This window comes from Xyrauchen texanus, chromosome 10, assembly GCF_025860055.1.
Source record: "Xyrauchen texanus isolate HMW12.3.18 chromosome 10, RBS_HiC_50CHRs, whole genome shotgun sequence".
NCBI classification, from domain to species: Eukaryota; Metazoa; Chordata; class Actinopteri; order Cypriniformes; family Catostomidae; genus Xyrauchen; species Xyrauchen texanus.
The window spans coordinates 10400100-10421824 of record NC_068285.1 but is presented as its reverse complement, the minus strand read 5'-3'; the positions used below and the strand labels follow the sequence as shown (position 1 = coordinate 10421824).

Genomic DNA, 21725 nt, shown 5'->3' with positions numbered 1-21725 from the left:
CAAGTGGTTTCCTGTTATTGTATTATTATTATTATTATTATTATTTCATTGTTTTTTTAGCAATCAACATTATGCCACAAATGCTATCGACAAGAGTTTAACTTATTGTATTGAACCTATAACATTGCTTGAAGCTAGACAAGAATAAATCATGTCTTTTGGACTGCCGAACGCAAGGTTGAAAGTATTATTGTTCTGCCATTGACGGGAATATGAAGGTGAATAAGGACAAATAAAATGAGGTATTGACCGTCCAAGAAAGAGTGTGGTTTATACCACAGCATTAAACATTTCAAGATCAAATTTACTGATTTACAAACTGGCCAGTTTGTGAGGAAATGAATGGGGACGGAGAAAGTGTACATACACCTTTTTTTTCCTCCTGAAAGTGTTCACTGCGCTCTTGAGATGCTCAGTTGCGGTTTACAGCTGTTTAAACACAGGGACATTTTCACTGTGGTCAGAAAGAAAGAACCCTATTAGGCCGTAAAGTTAAACTGTAAAGGGGAAGAGAAAATAGGGGAGGATCCAAGTCAATGAACTGGGTTGCCTGTTGCAGTTGCCAGAGGTAACCATGAAGTGGAGCCATTTGGCACCGCGTTTAAGTCTAGTGGGATACAGGAGCTTTATTTTCCCGGTCCAAACACTGGTGTTACCCTGATTTATAGACAACAGGGTTTATGATATGAAACGTGTCACATTTAGGTTAAAGCTCTTGAAAAGGTGAAGGCGAATTCACAAATATATCACACTTCACCACGTGTGGAAGAGGCAGTGAATTTAGAAATCTTTTTTATTCCCGACAACAAATTGTGCTTCTAAGGCACAGGTGAACCAGTTGCACACAGCTGTACTGGAAGACAGGACTACAACTGCTTATAGGTTTCAAAATGAATGTTCACTACAGAAGGTGTATTTTGCATAAAGGAAACAAAAATCAAAGGCAGACGGTGGTTTATTTGGATAGCTGTTTGGAAACAATCATTATTTTTGCAATTCCAGTTTATGGCGCTAGTGGCGCAGAAAATCCACACTTCAGCTTTAACCCTCGTGTTCAAATTTTTATTTATTTTGAATTTTTTTACTATATCTAATTGGAATAAAGTTCCTTCACTTTGTTCGCATATGGTATCTGAAAACACACACACACAAAATTTAACATTTTCTTAATTTGTTTGTATTTTTTATTTTCGCTTCGTTACACTTGTGCTCCCGGTCAAAAATGACCGGCCACTGGAAATGAATGGATAAGGCAACACAATACTAATATTAAGTGTTCAGGAACATGTTGATGTGTATTTGCACACACACAAAGTCCTCGGATATGTGTGCACAGCAAAGACAAAGATCCCTCACTAAACAGACTGTAGGGGCAAGTGCTGTTAGCGAGCACCTATGAAGGCCGGAACGGTACACAAGGGGGTGGGTGGCCAGCACCACGCCCGACCGCCTTTGTCTCCCCAGTGGTGATGTTTACACACCGCACCAGGTACTCATTTTAGGCTGAGTAGACCTAGGGGAGGCCCGGGACCGGTTCAGATAATCGTCACTGGTGTTGGGAATCAAACTCAGGACGGCAGGTTCGTAGCGCAGCGTGCTAACCGCTACCACTATATATATATATATATCTGTCTTTCATGCACACTCTTATTTCAAGATCTACTTGTCATATTATGTTGTGTTTGGGCTCATTTGAATCGGGATAGTCTGCTGTAACGATATATTGTTATTATATCTTATCCACGTTTCAGGAAGTAATAAGGAAAAACGTGGCAAAAAGCCATTCCTGTTTATTATATTTATATGTGTCAGTGGGAATTTCATACCCTTAAACTCACTGAAAAAATGTGCTCATTGCATTTTACTGAGAACTTTCCAACGATATGCAGAATAGGCTAACACATGGCTCTCATCTTTTACCAACTTTTATGGTTTTATCAAATGATGAGGATGAAACATTTCTTATTTGACAGCCAATTAAAAAGCATTATTGACAAACTGGTATGATCAGCCATTGTACAGTCCAGATTCTAAGCTGTATGATACCTGTTTTGTTCAGATCAAGCAAGTGGTATTAATTTATTAATTAATTATTATTTATTTTCCACAGGGAGGGCCTGCTGTCCCGGGATAAGCTCAGTTCAATGAATCCTTCTATAAATATATATATATAAGAAGTACATTACTAAAGTAATAATTACTAAAAAAGAAGTTGATAAAAAGATCTAATGCAATATCTTGTGGTAATATGAGAGATTTATAAACCACCTTAGTGGGCCGGTCATTTCTGACCGGGAACACAACATGCATTCTCACAAAACTAGCAAAATACAAGGGTTAAAAAAAAAACCCTTTGGTTTATGCTCTCTTGTCATTTAGCGCTACACTAAAACCTGCAGAGGTTGCAATTATCTCAGCATATAGTGTATATACACTCATCTCTCCAAGCATCTTCAAATAACTACTCTATATAACCCATGCCATAGGAGCAAAATGGGTCACGTCCCGAGGGATGAAGTCCTTTTCTGGCAGCTTTCAATCACTCTTTTCATTGACTATGTCAACAGCCAGATTCAGACTGTAATTTACTCCGTCTGAAACATGGTTTGACCTCGAATTGCCCTTTTCTTTCTCATTTCCGTGGTTTGAACATGTCAAATTGGACCTCATCTGTGGAGCAGGGGAACCGACAGGGCAATATCAAAGCATATCCGAGCTCAGAATTTCGACTGCAGACAACAGCGGAGTGACGATAACCCACCCCAGTGGACTTTATTTTAAGCGGTAGCTTGATTTTGACTTATTTTAAGTAATTTGTTATTCTTTCCTGGTTTCTGCTGCCCTGCTGTACGAATCGCAGGAGACTGAATTCAGTGGCGTACATCCCTCTGGTTTCTCTGTGCTTCCTGGTTAATTCTCTTACCACCTGTTCAACATCTCTCCTCCCGACAGCCAACCTACACAGCACACACCAGATGGCCTCATCACGCCTGCATCTCCACTTTAAAACTCTGCAATTGCTCAACACCCACCTGCCTGAAGAATTCATATTGCCTTAGGCACCTGTAGGTTTACAGATAAATGACTTTCAATTATACATTGCTATCCATTACCTGCCCTCTATCCGTTTGTCTTCTGAAGCCATATGTTACAACATTTTGGGGGAAATATTCCTTTAATCTCACTTTCTCCTGTAGGTCTTTTCTGTAATATTGTTCTGTTGTTTGGTAGCTCTTAAAAGTAAAGGGTTAGGGACATATGAAATGATGTGCCTTATTACACGTTTCGCTGCAGTTTCCCAGTTGTCCACCGGAGGGCACCATAAGTGAGTGAAATGTCGTAATCAGACAAGGTTTTCAGGGTGAATATTTTATGGAGGTTTTTATGAGTAAAACGTACCTCCCTGATTTTAAACTTTAACCTACACCTAAGCAAATGAGAGGTTAACAAGATAGACATCCTTACCTTAAACCAACACCTAAACCTAACCGGCAGTGTCAAAAAATAAATAAGAAATGAAAAGCACATTTTCTGAAGCAACCATGTCATTTCATGTCGCTTCTATGACACTTTCGTCTCATATGTCAGCTTGTGTTTTTGGCTTGGCTCCATCCGAGTTCTTCCCCTTTCAAAGTCCAACACTCCATGAGGCGAGCTACTGTGGAAGCCAATCCATGGAATAAGTGTATACGTAGACTATTTCTCTTCAGGAGTTAAGACCCAAACAGATCTCTTTATATTCCTTTAAACTGGAGTTCTCCAAGCACAGGTATCTCCTGACCTCCCCACACATGTGTTATTGACATGCATCCACTGTTGATGTTTACTTTCATCCATGTTATTCAGCTTCTAGTGCCTCTCTATGACAAAAACGGCTGAAATGTGAGTGTTGCCACTTTCTGCAACCACCAATTAGTACAAATAAATCCAGGTGCACGCACGTTCAAAAACGTATATTTTGGGCTTAATGGAGCAAAAAAGTTTTTATAAAGTCGTATTCAGCCATTGTAGTCGCGATTTGTGTGAAAGTGAATAAAACCGACAGTTGTTGTAGTGTCTCTAGTGTTCATATCACCAGGAAACTGCCGCAAAACGTATAACGTGGCACGTAAAACATGCAAAAATGTCGTTATAGTAACGCTCATTCTCTGAGACCAGGTTAAATACGTTGAAATAAATATTCCGGGTTTAATACAAGTAAAGCTCAATCGACAGCATTTGTGGCATAATGTTGATTAACACAAAAATTTTATATTGACGTTCCTCATTTCACTTACAATGGAAGTAAATGGGCCTATCTATAAATGTTAAAATACTTGCTGCTTTAAAAGTATAGACATGAGGTAAACAACATCTGTGTAAACATGATTTTACTGTAATAAATTTGCTTGCTAACCTTACCTGTGTGAAGTTATATCCAATGTCATGACTTCATTGCCATTACAATGCTGTAAACAATGTAATCCTGTAAAAAAAATGACAGTTTAAACAACTTTACAGCTAAAATATTAAAAAGGTTTTAGCAGAAGAATTAAAGTAAGTGTGTGGCAATTAGGATGACGAGGCCGGGCTGTGATAACGCACGCCCGGCCCCTAATCAGGATAATAAAGCCCATGAGAGGGATATATTTACATTTACATTTATGCATTTGGCAGATGCGTTTATCCAAAACGACGTACAGTTCACTTATAATGGGACAATCCCCCTGGAGCAACCTGGATTAAGTGCCTTGCTCAAGGACACAATGGTGGTGGCTGTGGGGATCAAACCAGCAACCTTCTGATTACCAGATTACAAGTTATGTGCTTTAGACCACTACACCACCACCACTCCATAAATAAGTGGATAAAGGCGGTGGAGGTGGCAGTTCGGGAGAGAGAGCTACAGGCAGCTGCCCTGGATGCATTTGTGTTGTATATCTTTTGCTTTAAGTTAATCATTAAATGATTATTGATATTGTCAAGCTGGTTCTCGCCGCCTACTCTGCTACATTGGTGCCGAAACCCGGGAAGGAGGAGGGACGTGCCGTAGTATAATCCTCGCCACCATCATCCACACCAAAGGAGCAGCCACAGCCATCCGCTGGGGGACTGAGGAGCCCGGCCGCCTGAAAGTGGAGGAACATCCACCGACCGTGAGGGTAAGAGGGGCTCCCTACCGACCAGAGGCAGTCGGGCCACTGCCAGGGGCGGAGGAGACTCCTACCAGCCACTAGAATGTGGCGGGGTCAAAGATAAGACCGCCGTCCGTGAGCAGGAATGGGCTCACAGCCGACTGCCTGGAGCGGGAGAACCGCTGCCAGGGGCAGAGGAGACCCCTACCATCCACCAAAATGCGGCAGGGCGTTCCGTCCGCCAGGGACCGGAGGACTGCCTCTGATCCACCCGGGGAGGAGCAGCTGTCATCCACTAGAGGGTGGAGGAGTGACCGAGGACCAGGTTACGGCGTATCAGAGAACCAGCAAGTACGTATTTTTTTTCTCTCTATCCTCTATCTCTCTCCGCTGTCGCTCCATGTTGGCCTTTCCCTCTCTTTTTTTGTTGTTGTTGTTTTTCCCTCCCCTTGTCTCCCTCCCAGGTCCGAGAAGGTGGGAAAGACCTGTCGGCAGGTGGGGCCGGAAGGGCATATACAAAAAGGGGGGATGTACGTCATGCTCGGGGCTCTCCGGCCTGAAGCAAAGGGGGTTGGAGTGTGGCAAGGAGGAGGTCGTGGTCGGGCCGTGATGACTCACGCCCGGCCCCTAATCAGGCTAATCAAGCCCACGGGAGGGATAAAGGCGGCCAGAGGTGGCAGTTCAGGAGAGAGAGAGCTACAGGCAGCTGCCCTGTATGCATTTGTGTTATATGTCTTTTGCTTTAAGTTAACCATTAAATGATTATTTATTGTGTCAAGCCGGTTCTCGCCTCTTCCTTTCCCTTTTATAAAATTACAAATCTTCATATTTCTGCCTCTGTTAGCCTCCCTCACTTCCATTATAAGTGCCTGTAACCTTTTTTCTGCAAAACTAAATTTTGGGGTAATCAACATTATGCCACAACTGCTGTTGACTGAGCTGAACTCTATTAAATCTTTCAGATTTGTTATTATTGCTCAGTTGAAAACTGAAAGTCGCTCGTAACATGACAACAGGCTACTGAAGGGAGAGAACACATTAAGAAGGATTCAATCTTTCTTCCTAAAAACTACAACAACAAAAAAAGAAGTTAAAGTTGAATGAATTCAGAACTAGAATTCCTTATAATTCCCATTTGCATGTTTTGCAAGGGTAAAGCAGTATTTTAGATTACAAATCAAGCCCCTTTCAATATCTTGAGGAATATTGGGCTATCACAGGCGAAGTGTTAAATGTCTCTACATAATCCCCATCTCAACTGCTAGAAGCCTTGCCTGAGGGAGATCATGCATCCGTTGAGAGAACAGCGATTAAGTGTTCCAGGGTTTATACTTACCACTATACTCTGACAAACTGCAATTTTCGCCTGTATTTAAGCCAAAGAAAACAGCTGTTGACAGAATGATGTGACGTCCCGCGCTTCTTCCAAGTTTAACATTTCAAACACTGGAATATTCTGGGTTAAAATACTGCAGGCTCTTGCTAACGGTCGCTAACAGCTCTGTTATCACATGACACTCGCTGAGAAGTCTTTCAATCAAATTCTGTTATGAATTAAATTGATTTGAAACTGTCCCAGGAAAATTCAGGATCTACTGGAAGGTTCGTTTAAGGTACAGGTAAGGTTGGTAATAGGGTACGAGAAGCCTTATGGCATAGTAGCACGATGCACATCGGAATACTATTTACCTCAAGTGCTATATTGCTTTCGTAAGACGGTGAGTACTACACAAGATATGACACAGCATACAATGCTAACATCTGGAATGGTTAATGTTAAGCGCAGGCCCACATTAAAGGGATAGTTCACCCAAAAATGAAAATTCTCATAATTTACTCACCCTCATGATATCCCAGGTGTGTACGACTTTCTTTCTTCATCAGAACCAAGTGTGCCGCACAAGCCCTCAAAAGTGAAGCCAAAACGTCTCGATCGCCCCCCGGTGACTGGTCCTAGTATAGGTCATAAACCCCGCCTCCCCATGTTATTCAACGGGACGTGAGACCAACTAAACAGTTAAATTACACTTCACATATCTTTTTTCCAAAGATAGTTTGTCATTTACTGTTGTTTCTATCACGTTGATGTCATTTCAAGTGTTTGTTTTCAAAATAAGTTTGTTTTTAGTTATTTGATGCTATAAAAACGGTGCTGTGACATCATGATTGACAGCTGTGATTGACAGGTTCTCTGAGCGAAGTAGTCACTGAAGCACCAACTGACTTTTTTCGGGATCTTCGGAGGACTGAGGAGATTGGAGCTTTAAATTTAATATCTAAATTTCTATAATTAATTATTTCACACCGTCAAAAGTCAAAAGTGCAGGGGCGTGTGCTTGCGATTGATTCAGTGAGAGTGAGGGCGGGGCCTTGATTTTGCGGCTTTACTTCCTGCTCACTACTGCGCAGGTCTGGTCTCGAAATCGCAACTGCGCAGACTCAAGTCCCAAGATGTCAGCACCATATCGGGACACTGGCGGCTTCAGTTCTCACCAATGGAAAAGAGCGAAGGGGCGTCGTCCATCTTTTTTTACAGTTTATGATCAGAACACATTTGAAGCAAAATAGACAAATATCTCAGCTCTGTAGGTCCTTAAAATACGAGCGAATGGCGATTTTCTCTTTTGAAGCTCCAAAAATCAGAGATAGTCAGCATAAACGTCATCCATATGACTCCAGCGGATAAATTAATGACACATCGCTTTTGGTGTGGAAAAATATCAATATTTAAGAACTTTTTAACTATGAGCAATTGCTTCCGGTCAGCAGTGGTATATGGGCATATGACAATCTCGTTGACGTTTTCAGGCGAGAACTGACGCACGTGCGACACACCTGGAAGAGCAGCGCTGAGGAGGAGCAGCTTCATTGATTTTGGTTTAGATTTGTATGTTTGTTTACTCACAAGGATGCATTTGTGTGCTCATCCTGGATGTCTCAACCGAGAGAAGAATGTTACGGAATTAAGTCCGTAACATGCCAACACGAATACGTCACACAAGAGACCGCGTGAACCTGAACGCGCATAATCCTGCTTACCAGAAGTGATGGTTTATAGATTAAAAAGTACTTAAATATTGATATTTTGATGACGTTTATACTGACTGTATTTGATGTTTGGAGCTTCAAAAGAGAAATCTCCATTCATTTGCATTTTAAGGACCTACTGAGATAAGATATTTTTATATTTTTCTTCAAATTTGTTCTGCTGATGAAAGAAAGTCATGCATATCTGGGATGGCATGAGGGTGAGTAAATGATGAGAGAATTTTCATTTTTGGGGGAAAATTGAGGTTACAGTGAGGCACTTACAGTGGCCATTTTTTGGAGGGTTTAAAGGCAGAAATGTGAAGCTTATAATTTTATAAATGCAATTACATTCATTCTTCCGTTCATCATAATTTTAGTCATTTTAGGATTTGTTGACATTACATCGTCATGGCAATGAAGCTGTAAAATTGGCAATAACTTTACAAAGAAAAGGTTATTAAGTGTTTTTATCACACTAAAATCATGTTTATACACATATTGTTATTGTTGTCTATTGGTTATATTTTTTAAAAATGACTATTTTAATGTTCAAAAATAGGCCCCATTCACTTCCATTGTAAGTGCCTTGTTACCCTTACAAAAATCAAAAGTTTGTAACTCTGTATTATGCATGCCAGGCCTGTAGTTGGCGATGTCACTTTGTATAGAAACACTACACACCTGCACACATAAGCATTCTTCCACAGAGCGGTGAATACAATCAAAGATGGCGAAAGCATTGAGCGATTTTGTCTGGATGGACGAGGAGGTTGCTTTATTACTACAAGTGACCCTAGACTATAAAGCACGCCACCTTTTTAAGGACTCCAACTGGTGATCCCATGTTGGTCTGTTCGCCCTGGACGTAAGGACGAAGTTCTCGAAGTTCATGTTTATAGACTGAACACATAATACGCCTACCCATGACGTCATCGTATTCACAAATTAGCGTGTTTGTATGTTTACACGGAGACGATAACGGCATCGCTTTCAAAAACTTGCATTTTCTGTTTTTAGTTGAAAACGCTGTCGTGTAAACGCCCCCTAAATCTCCAGTTTCACATTGTTCTTCTTTGTTTTTGGCGATTTGCATTCTTCCTGCATATCGCCACCTACTGGGCAGGGAGGAGAATTTATAGTAAAAACAGACTTAAATATTGATCTGTTTCTCACCCATCATATTATATCACTTCTGCAGACATGGATTACACCACTGGAGTCTTATGGATTACTTTTATGCTGCCTTTATGACCTTAGAGCTTAAAAGTTCTGGTCACTATTCACTTGCATTGTGAGGACCTACAGAGCTGAGATATTCTTCTAAAAAGACACAATGACACAGTTTTCATTTTTGGGTGGACTATTTCTTAAAGTTCTGTATATTTATAGTTTGATGTAAAGTTCTTTTTATTGGGTTTGTTGTCGCATCCGGGATTATTTCTCCAGGCTTCATTTGGACTCTTCTCAGATTCCTGCTTTTGTCCATTTCTATTTGTTTCTGCTCAGTTCCTTCAGATTTTCTTCCACGTCTTGAGGAATCTCCACCTCCATCAGATTCTCCATTCCTGCTCCTTTATCAAAGACACACGAAACCCTAATGAGCCTTAATACATTCAGTCAGTGTCACATATCATGCCCTCTCTGGTCTGGTATATTACAGCTTTAAGTCAAAAGTGGTAACGATGCAGTACGGTAGCTAATGAGATGCCAACCAAAATCGCACAGCAGTTTTACTATCATTTCCAAATGCCAGTTTCGGAAACCCAACAACATGGAAAAACTTTGCAGTAACATGATAGCTGTTATAACTCCCGTTGGTTAAAAACTTCTGTATTACGAAAAAATAAACATTAATAATGGATAAATATCAGCCTCGTTCTGAGCTGGGCAAACCATGTTTTATTGACTAATTAAAATGGTTGGGTTGAGGCAAATGGCCGAACCATTGCTTTTGGCCTTGAGTTCAAAAGGGATCTCCCAGACATTATAAAGGATATCTTGATTTAATTTTCCATGGGACTGTACCCATATATCTGCCTGCCACACTGCAAATAACAGGCTTTTTCCACCAAATTAGTGTCTCCTGGTTTATTCAGCCAAACTCCCGGAGTAATTTCGGAAGGCTGGATCTCATCTACTCTCTAGAGTCTTCTAAAGCACGATAGAAAACTCTTGCCTGATGTAACCGAGATGCAATAATATCATCGGATGGAAACCTGATTCACCTGATTTTTTTGGAAAAGTCAGATTTGATTGGACTGTTACAAGAGAACCCCAAAAAGTAATTTGGGTCATTTGATTTGACAGATAGTGAGCGAAGGCTTAACCCCCGTCCAAACATCATCCAGATTTAAAGGAATATTCTGGGTTAAAACATAATTTAACTACGAGTGTACCAATGATCTGGCTGCCGATATTCATCGGCCAATTATTGACCAAATTAAAACCATGAAAGCCGATGGTCAGTACCGCCGCTCCCTATATGCAGACTTCGCAGTCTGCGTAGGGCACCAACTCCCTAGGGGGGCACCATCATACCCTAGGAGGGCAGCAGAAAGTCCACCGGCTGCCCTTACTCGCACGTTATACGTTATTCAAGGACCCGAAAGCAGTTGCGGAACGCTTTGTGCTCATATCACGCTAATTTGTCCTCATTCTCATGTTAATCCAGAAAAACAACCCCGCCATAAACGGACGAGACGGTTGTAAAAGCGGCACTTGCCTATAGGCAACATGATGATGGAAATGATTCAAAACGCTTTGAAACCTGCAGACTTTGACTTCTAAGACCTCAACTGGAGTTCCAGGCCTCGTATAGTCGAGGTCTGCACGGGATGAATTTTTCAGACCCCGCTCCTGCACACATGTCGTAGTTTATCGTTTCAATGTTTCACTTCTTGTCCCGATTCTGTCCACAACGCCTGCAGGTAGGGGTCTACGCAGATTTTTCAGTCCCACTCCTGCCCTTCCGGTGTCATGAGGAAAGGGCAAAAAAAACATGAATTGCTCAGACAGTTTGCCTCAGGCGCGGGGCGAAAGTGCGAGCGCGAGGCGATCGTGTTATGCCACTGCTATTTGGGTTCTTGAATAACGTATAGCCGGAGGAGTTTCTGGTGCACCCATAGGGCAAGATGGTTCTCACCCTAGGGAGTTGGTGCCCTACACAGACTGCGTAATATGCATATAGGAAGCGGCGGTACTGCCCGCGAGTCACTCCTTTCCCGCGCACACATCAGTGTCTTCCAGCCCGCACCACACTCTGTGGCACCGGGTCCCACGGTAGATCCATGGGAGAGAAAGCCTCTACCATATGGTTAGGATTAAGCATAGGGGTGGGGTTAGGGCATCTGCTGCCTGTCAGGAACAATTCCAGGCACCTTTGTCCAATGGGTACATTCAGCGTTTCAGTCAGCGCTGTGTGAGCTAGCAGCCCCCTCTAGTGGTCTGGAGAGCATTATCCAATATCCTTTTTCCCCCCATGATGTGGTTAACATTTCCGTGAAATTGCTCAACATATGCATAGTATGAACAGGGTTTCTAGAAGCATCTTGCAGATATCAGGATCCTCTTTTTGTCCTCCGGTAGATACTGAAAATCTCCTGGCAAACCACACACAGTGTGATCACAGTGTTTTCAACTTCTTATCTTGTAAATAATAATAAACCGTATTCCTCTTTAAACCTCATGTGGTGAATATAAAGGCTATAAAGAGCTTAATTTGGTAAATACTTAAATATAGAGCATTGTAAAGGGACCAAGTCTCTATCGTTTCAAAATAAGAGTGTGGCAGGGCGGAGGGTGGGGCGGGGTCGTGATTTTACACACCCGGACCCTTATCAGGCTAATCAAGCCTCCGAGAGGTTTAAGGCCGACTGAGAGCGGGGAGGCTTGATTAGCCTGATAAGGGGCCGGTTGTGTAAAGGCCGTCCTGTCACAAAGAGTGCGTTTCGGGCTTGTTTATAGCTAAAAGTCCAGCATTGTGCACCAAATAATTTTCTGGTTATTACTGGGATTTTGGTTAAAAAATAGACGGCATCTGGGAATGTATTTATTTTGGACTCGTGCAGCCTCATTGCCTGAGCCTGATATTTAGAAAATGTATATTTTATTTTTTTCATGCAATAAATACATTTAAAAAATTGAAGAAAAAAAATTAATAAATAAAATATATATATATATATATATATATATATATATATATATATATATATATATATATATATATATTGGCAGATTAATCGAATAACGGCCTCTTTCACCACCTTAGTTATCGGTATAGGCAATTAATCAGTCGACCTCCAATAGAGACCATGAGGAGATTGCATGAAGTCAAGTCAATTTTAGTTGTATAGCGCCTTTCACAACACACATCGTTTCAAAGCAGCTTTACAGAATATCAGCATTAACAGACGATAAAACTGTAATGTCTATAAAGTCGATTAATCATCATTGTGTAATTTCGATAAAATACGATTTTTAATAGTGTTTAAAAATAATTAAATGATAATTGTATTAATAACCCCAGTGAGCAAGCATGAAGGTCTCATTCTTTCCTTTTTAATGTATCTGCTTGAACATTGTAAGGAGCATTGTCCATAAGATGACAAATATAACTTTGCATGTCATTTCAAACAGCTTTTAAGAAACCATAAACTATCAACAATGATCGAAGAAATGCACAACGTTCTGTTGTAATGGCAGCTCCAGTCTTTCCACTCATTCCTGGTGTTTATCCATCAAAATGAATAAACAGCGGACTCTACTGGACAGAGACATGAAAGTACTCGGTAGAATATTCTGCTTCCATGGTAGTTATTTTACCAGTGTTTAGGCCTTTTCTCCACTCAAAACTAAAAACTGATTAAATCTAAAATAAATAAATAAAAGGTTTAAATCATTGTCTTCCTCTGAGAGCTCTTCTGGTCCAGTCAATGGCAATAAGAGATACGGTAAATTATCTACTGCATCACTGAGCAGCCACTCATGATGGGCTGTATGGAAAAAGGCAAATGTAATGACGCTTAAACACATTATACATTGCAAATAACATGATGTAAGTACACAGCTTGAAGTCTGCTAACTGAGGTGCAGGTTTGCAGGGAAAGGGCTCTACAGTTTTTAACTCTTAGCGTAGTCGAAACAACAATTTCTGAGCGACAACTGCATTTTAACGGTTTCTAAACAAAGAAACAACTTCAAATTAAGACATGTTTTTTGGGCAAGTACCATTGTAATAATATTTTTTGGACACATACCTTGGTAGTCCCATGGTTTTTTGGACATTTAACATCGTAGTGACACTGTTTTTAACCTGGTACCATGGTAAAAACAAAAAAGTTAAAAAAAAGTTAAACATCCTTTGGTAATACCATGTTTTGAGACACATACCACAGTCATAACATTGTATTTTAACCTGATGCCATGGTAATCCCATGTTTTTGGGAAATGCACCGTGGTAATACCATGTTTTTGAATATGACCTATGGTAATACCATGTTTTGGGAAATGTACCTTTGTAATACCTTGTTTTTTTGGACATGTACCATAGTGATACCATGTTTCTGGGACATGTAGGCCTACCATAGTAATACCATGATTTTGGGACATGTACCATAGTAATACCATGAGTTTTGGACGCGTACGGTGTAAATGCAATGAATAATGAATATTGTCGTCATAAAGTATCAAGGAATATATAAAGTATAGCATGCTATTACCATCAATGTACCATGGTACCATCACAGCACTTGTTTATAACAGGTCACAGCTTATTGTGATGGCACAGTTGTCATCATATGGAACAAAATCATGATTGCAAAATCATCATCATTATTTGGCAAATCGTAGAAATGTGTCTACCCTTGTGATGCATGTTTTTATTTGCTGCTGAATATGCCAAGCATAAAGCTCTGACCTACCAACAATATATGCTGCAAAAAAGGGGGGGATTTAAAATATATTTGTTATTTTATTTCCATTTATGCGTATAGAATATACTTACAAAATTCCTGTAACTGCATGTTTGTAGTGGTTCCTACTGTAGAAACTGACATATTTCTGATCCAATCAAATTACAGACAACGCAAATGTTTCCGCCCCATTTTAAACGCATTGACGTTTGATTGGCTATCAAACGATAAGCTCCGCCCCCGAGGCGCTTTGAAATGACGCTGTTAGCAAGCGCGTTTGAAACACATGGCTGCCGTACAAGTGAGCGAAGCGGAGAAAGTCTATATTATGCATGGAGTTCGAGTAAGTTAAATCAAACACTATTTTAAAAGAGAAGGACTATCATTTAAGCATCCAATCATTATGAAATAATTAATTTGTACGTCTTAAAAATGACACAAAAATCGGGGTCTCTGTTAAACCCGCTCTGAGTTGGTCTGTTTTGTATTTAATAACAGTAGTAATAATAGTAATTTGGTAGTAGTTTCCCCTTCAGATTATTTTAGTCTGACCCAAGTAGACCGATATTATTGTAGCTTTATCCCTCGGTTTTACTAAACCGTAAGCATGCACTTTACATACATACATACATACACACATATATATTTGGGTGGGTGTGTTTGGGGTCAGTTTGAACCCAAAAAAAAATACACACAAAAATTACTTAGTAGTGTACTGCTACACTGTCTCTGACACCCCAAAGACAATTAATGTAAAACTTTGCATAAATTGTTTTTAAGCATTTTCATAATAAATTCTCATGTTTCAAGATTATGAATACTGTCAACAGGATGACCTGAGGTTGGATGGAAGAGGATGTGAGGACTACAGACACATCGAGATCGAGACAGATGTTGTGTCTAACACAGATGGCTCTGCCAAAATCAGTCTTGTAAGTGATCTGGGCTCTTGCATTGCTTGCTTTATGTTTAGAAGTCATACTATGTTGTGCAATGCTTGTCACAGGTGTTCTTGCAATGCCTTATGTTTGTGTGGTATGTTTGACAGGGTCACACGGATGTTCTTGTTGGAGTGAAGGCAGAGATTGGTAAACCTAAACCAATGGTACCAAATGAAGGTTTTCTTGAGTTCTTTGTTGACTGGTGAGGCTTTAATGTGTGTTTAAAATCTTAAATTATATTCAACTTCCTCCCTTGTCATTCTGCAAAGCAGAGGAGCAGCTGTGTATGTGTGTGTACTTTAGTGCTTTCAAGGTTAAAGCCATAGTTCACCTAAAAAATTAAAATCCCTTCGTGTATGTGTATGACTTTCTTTGTTCTTCTGAGCACAAATGAAGATTTTAGAAGAATATCTCAGCTCTGTAGGTTCTCACAATGGAAGTGAATGGGGACCAAAATTGTGAAGCTCCAAAAAGCACATAAAGGCAGCATTAAAGTAATCAAGTGTACTATAAGATAAATTCTCCATCCTGCCCCTGTAGGTGGAGATTTACACGGAGATACAAATCGCCAAAAACAAAGCGATAACATTTACATTTATGCATTTGGCAGACGCTTTTATCCAAAGCGACTTACAGTGCACTTATTACAGGGACAATCCCCCCGGAGCAACCTGGAGTTAAGTGCCTTGCTCAGGACACAATGGTGGTGGCCGTGGGGATCGAACCAGCAACCTTCTGATTACCAGTTATGTGCTTTAGCCCACTACACCACCATTGATCTGTTTCTCTCTCACACCTATCATATCACTTCAGGCGGCATGGATTAAACCACTGGAGTTATATGGATTACTTTTACTGTCTGTGCTTTTTGGAGCTTCAAAGTTTTGCTCACCATTCACTTGCATTGTATGGACCTACAGAGCTGAAATATTCTTCTAAAAATGTGTTTGTGTTCAGCAAAAGAAAGTGAAATAGAAAGTCACACACATCTGGGATGGTATGAGGGTGAGTAAATGATGAGAAAATGTTCTGTGAATATAATTTATTGACTCGTTTGTTGTTATTTTTCTAGCTCTGCTAATGCTACCCCTGAGTTTGAGGGGCGTGGTGGGGAGGAGTTGGGGGTGGTGCTTAGTAACACGCTCTATAAAGTGTTCAACAACAGACACAGTGTGGACCTGCGTTCGCTCTGCATCTCTCCGGGAGAGCACTGCTGGGTGTTGTACGTGGATGTCCTGGTTAGTGTGTGTGTGTGTGTGTGTGTGTGTGTGTGAAATGGCCAAAAATGTACATTTAAGGCTGCATTTATTACATTAAGCGTTTATTCCAGGAGAAAATAAATCCGGTAGTTGCTACCGTAGTAAATGTGAATTAAGTACCAGAACAAGTTGCGAAAGCTCATGGAAAATCTAGACTTATCATGGACTGTTAAAATGGGGTTTTCCAGGTCTTGATAAAATAAATCTCTATGGTAAATAAGATTTCTTTTTTTCTTCTCATTTTTCTGTGTTCAATAGAAGTTGAGATCAATTGACAGCATTTGTGGCACATTATTGATTACCACAAGAATTTTGATTCGTCCCTATTCTTTAAAAAAAATTTAGGTTAAAGTTGGACACAAAAAATGTTACCCCATTCACTTTAATTATACGTGTCTCACTGTAACCTCGTTTTTTACCTTTTTAAAGAAAAAATTCTCGGAAGAATTTCTCAGCTCATTTGGTCCATTCAATGCAAATGATTGGTGACCAGAAAACGTCAGAAAGGCTGCATAGAAGTAATCCATAAGACTCCAGTGGTTTAATCCATGTCTTCTGAAGCCATATGATAAGTGTGGGTGAGAAACGGATCAATATTTAAGTCCTATTATAATAAACCTATTTTTAAGTTTACTGTAGTCATATGGATTACTTCTATGCTGCATTTATGTGCTTTTTTAATCTTCTTTTGGACTTTTGGGCACCATTCACTTGCATTGTATGGACCTACAGAGCTGAAATAATCTTCTAAAAGAAGAAAGTCATACACATCTGGGATGGCATGAGGAGAGAGATGAACTATCCCTTTAACTTTTGTGTCAATCAACATTATGCCATAAATGCTGTCAATTGATTTGAACTTTTTATAAACCCGGATATTAAATATTATGATATATTGGTTGTCATTTTAGAAATGCAATTATAATGCATAATTGTGTTTGCAGCTCCTGCAGTGTGATGGAAACCTGTTTGACGCCATATCTGTCGCAATAAAAGCTGCACTCTTCAACACACGGTGAGTGACGGATATTCAACTGACCTCATTTTTTTGCCTTGAATAATCCCTTCAAAGCTATCTGGAGTGATGATGAATTTATACGCAACTACGTTTCTTTCCCTAAACAGAATTCCTAAAGTGCACATATCTGAGGATGAGGAGGGTTTGAAGGAGATCGAGCTGTCAGATGACCCTTACGACTGCATGCGGCTCAATGTGGAGAACGTTCCATGTATCGTGACCCTGTGCAAGGTATAGAGCACTGCCACGTCCTGTTCTGATTTTAGCATTTTAAAAGCAGCGTGTTGAGCGATAACATCTGTGTGTTTGTGCCCGTCAGATTGGTCACAGGCACGTGGTGGACGCGACCCTGCTGGAGAAAGCGTGTTCAGTGGCCAGTCTGCTGATCTCAGTCACACACAGAGGGACGGTCACATGTGTGAGGAAGATGGGAGGAGGCAGTCTGGACCCAGAGAGCATCTTAGAAATGACGGAGGTCAGTCTTTGCACTCATACTCAACGAGCTGTCTCTAAAGACTGAGTTAGGGGTCGCTCGCATGAAACTGGGGTCAGAAATGTAGGGGTGTGGGGCAAAAATGCCCCCAAAATGCAAAGTGTGGAGCCAAAAAAATGCCCTTGTCCATCCATCCATCTTCAACCGCTTATCCGAAGTCGGGTCGCGGGGGCAGCTGCTCCAGCAGGGGGCCCCAAACTTCCCTATCCCGAGCCACATTAACCAGCTCTGACTGGGGGACCCCGAGGCGTTCCCAGGCCAGTGTGGAGATGTAATCTCTCCACCTAGTCCTGCGTCTTCCCCGAGGCCTCCTCCCAGCTGGACGTGCCTGAAACACCTCCCTAGGGAGGCGGCCAGGGGGCATCCTTACCAGATGCCCAAACCACCTCAACTGGCTCCTTTCGACGCAAAGGAGCAGCGGCTCTACTCCGAGCTCCTCACGGATGACTGAGCTCCTCACCCTATCTCTAAGGGAGAAGCCCGCTACCCTTCTGAGGAAGCCCATTTCGGCTGCTTGTACTCGCGACTTAGTTCTTTCGGTCATGACCCAGCCTTCATGACCATAGGTGAGGGTAGGAACAAAAATTGACCGGTAGATCGAGAGCTTTGCCTTCCGGCTCAGCTCTCTTTTCGTGACAACGGTGCGATAGAGCGAGTGCAATACCGCCCCCCCGCTGCCCTGATTCTCCGGCCAACCTCCCGCTCCATTGTCCCCTCACTGGTGAACAAGACCCCGAGGTACTTGAACTCCTTCACTTGGGGCAATACCTCCTTCCCTTGAATGTTGCCCTTAAAATTAATTTCATTTGTTAGATCTTCTATATAGTTATTAATATTGTATTACAGTCTGTTATACATATTCTAGCACAAAGTATGAATAAATGTTGATTTTGTTTTATTTTGCGCAAGAGCGTGTTCATTCTGAACGCCCCCGAAAGCTGCGTTCACACTGCCAGCTACTTTGTCGCTGCATGTCGCCAGTGTCTGGCGGTTTGGTCGCTAGTGGTGTGTATGGAGAGTTTAAACGGCACTGTTTCTTTACAATTAATATTATTATTCAAATAATAGGATCACATGAGCTCTACCATCTTCTCTCATATTGGCTGTCCCTCCCGAAAGTCATTTCTCAACTTTGTCGCATCGCTGGACACGCCCACATAAGGTCGCTGGAAGTCGCCAGCTCTCATTGAAAATTAATGATATGAGGTCGTTTTGTCGCTGCGTGTCGCTGGCAGTGTGAACGCAGCTTTAGACTCTGATCTAGAGGATTTGTACAATATTTTTCAGATTATTTTGGTCTAATCGGAGGGGTTCGAAGGAACAGGCTGCTTTCTATGGAACATTTATTCAAATAAAAATCAGTACAGAGTATTAACTCTTTCCCCGCCAGCGTTTTTAAAAAAAAGTTGCCAGCCACCGCCAGGGTTTTTGACGATTTTCGCTAAACTTTAATGGCCCTCAGAATATTTTCTTCCATGAATATATGAAGATGCTATATATCACAATAAAGATCTGAGCCTCTGCTTTTAGGCAAAAAAAAAATTTTTTATTTTATCTTCATTTGTTCTTTTTTTATTGCGACTTGAACAGAGGCCGGTTTTGTCAAAAAGCTGATAAAAAGGCTTGTTTATGTCTGATATTTTGAGCTTCTCATACTCCACTTCTTCATGTTTGAGACGATCGCAGTCTGTTTCTTTGATCAAAGAGTTGTGTACTCTTTCAAAACATGCGCAGGGGTCTTCCTTACCGTATAACACCTAAAACACGGAAACCCGGAAAATTCCGTGTTTGGCGGGGAAGCGTTTTTTCATAAAACACGGAAAATTCCGTGTTTGGCGGGGAAAGAGTTAATGATGGGTCTGACTCCTCGATCAGATGTGATCGGATCAATTCAAGTCTTTAAAAAGTGAAAGTTTAAATGTATAGCTGTTTCACTGCAAGTGGCGTAGAAAGTCAAGTCAAGTGGTTTTTATTGTCGTTTCAACCATATACAGTTAGTACAGTACACAGTGAAACGACACAACGTTCCTCCAGGACCATGGTGCAACATAAATCAACATAGGACACACAGAACCACATGAGACTAAATAAGACCTACACATTCCTACAAAGTGCACGTGCAAATGTGTGCAATACGTATGGGACAGTACAGTTATTACTAAAAAGGAACTGGGCAATAGGCGCACCGAGACAGCACAGCGCCGACCAGTACACATTACAAAAAGATGTGCAGTACTTTTAGATTTTAATATCTTTTTAATGTAAAGACAGCTGTATTTTTATTTGCAAAGGAAACCAAATAATTAGAGGATGTCTCAATTTCAACGAATGGGTAAGAATTAATATTCAAGTGTGTGTGTGTGTGTGTGTGTGTGTGTCACAGGCTGGTAAGCGTGTGGGAAAGACTCTCCATGCTCCTCTCATGGAACTACTCCAGAAAGAAGAAAGTCTTGGCAAAAAACGAGAGAAAGTGGGATTCCTCGGATAACATCATGCTCGCTCACATTTGTGTCTCCTTTTTTTTTTGTTTTTAAATAAATGCCATTAAATATCCCATGAAGTTTCTCCCGTCTCATTGTTTAATAATCTCAGCACTATTCTGAGCACACAGTATGAGAACATTTCTCTTAATGGTCTACAAATGCTGTTTTTGGTTTCTTTTTATCCAGTTGAACTCTCATGACTTCATCAACGTGAGACTAGAGATTTGAAGTGAAGTGGCCAGAAATGGAAAAAATGCTTAATGTATTTTTCTCTTGAGTGTCAGATCGAATGTTTTCCTGCATAAATATCTTGAGGTGTTTGGGTGAAATATGAGCACTTTTGTCCACTTGAATGTATTTGATGAGTGGAACAGAAGACGAGACAGATTGAGGGCTGTTGGCCGAAAGTTTACGTTGCATTTGATCAAACTGTGTTTATATTAAAATGAAGTTGTCCTGGTTCTCCTCTTATGCATTCATAATGTAAAAACAGAATTACTCTGCAATCGGATAAATGAATGTGATGAAGAGATGCATCAGTGGTATCTTATGTCAGACCTGGTTTGAGCATCTGCTCTAGTAGTTTAGTGCTGATTTGAAGCACCTGTTAACGGCAGCACTAAACTTCTAACAGGTTTTAACAGGTACTGTTTTGAGTATGGCGGTACTATGGGACAATATGATTTCCATATTCCCATACAGGGGTATTTGCACGGTACTCATGGTGCATTACAGAATAGTTTTGTATGATTGACAATATTACCATTGTATTTGATTTAGACCCACTGAGGAGCATCCTGCAAACACAGGGTCCAGTATATGAATATCTGAATCATATTGTTCTTCATACTTGCTTAAAAAAAACCTAATATTTTAAAGGTCTGTGCAGTGATCCTCGACCAAAGACAAAATCACATTTGTCCTGAGTTAAATCAAGCTAACTTACGGAAGCCGCAAGGTGAAAACAAACTAAAGTATTCCATAAAAATTAAAAAAAATATATATATTTTTTTTTTCAGCTTGCGGTTCAGGGCTTCCGTACTATCTATATTGGAAGCATGCAGAATAATATACAGAGACTGTCCGGTTTTTTTTTTGGATTGTCCCAAGTGTGCATCCGGCTGGATGAGATTGGATGTCTCTATGCCACGTGTCATCTGAGGTGGATCTGTGCACTCAGACCTAACAGCTGCTGCGAGTCTGGACAGATTCCATCCCATAATAGCTTTGCAACAAAACGCATCCAAAATAAACAATAGCAATCTCAGCACAGATACAGAAATACATGAAGTATGCCGCACTGAAATATGTCCTGAAAACCTTTATAACATTGGCAGGACGCTTCAGATATCTGAGAAACCGCTATTCTGTCTGAGCATGTGGTTTCATTTGCAAAATGGTTCCAACTTTGTAATCTTCATAATAAATCATAGTAGAGCATTTTAAATGAGTGAAAAGTAGGTGTAATGCCTAAAGCA

General features: G+C 40.7%; 1 protein-coding gene across 1 annotated transcript; it reads left to right on the top strand.

Annotated features, from left to right (window-relative positions):
* The first annotated feature begins 14297 nt into the window (after positions 1–14297).
* On the top strand, positions 14298–20314 carry exosc7 (exosome component 7). The gene is made up of 8 exons (XM_052136427.1): positions 14298–14396; positions 14884–14985; positions 15102–15196; positions 16067–16232; positions 17198–17268; positions 17379–17502; positions 17591–17746; positions 20148–20314. Exons 1-8 carry the CDS (start codon positions 14340–14342, stop codon positions 20250–20252), a joined length of 876 nt encoding a protein of 291 aa, XP_051992387.1. The 5' UTR covers positions 14298–14339; the 3' UTR covers positions 20253–20314.
* The last annotated feature ends 1411 nt before the right edge of the window (positions 20315–21725 follow it).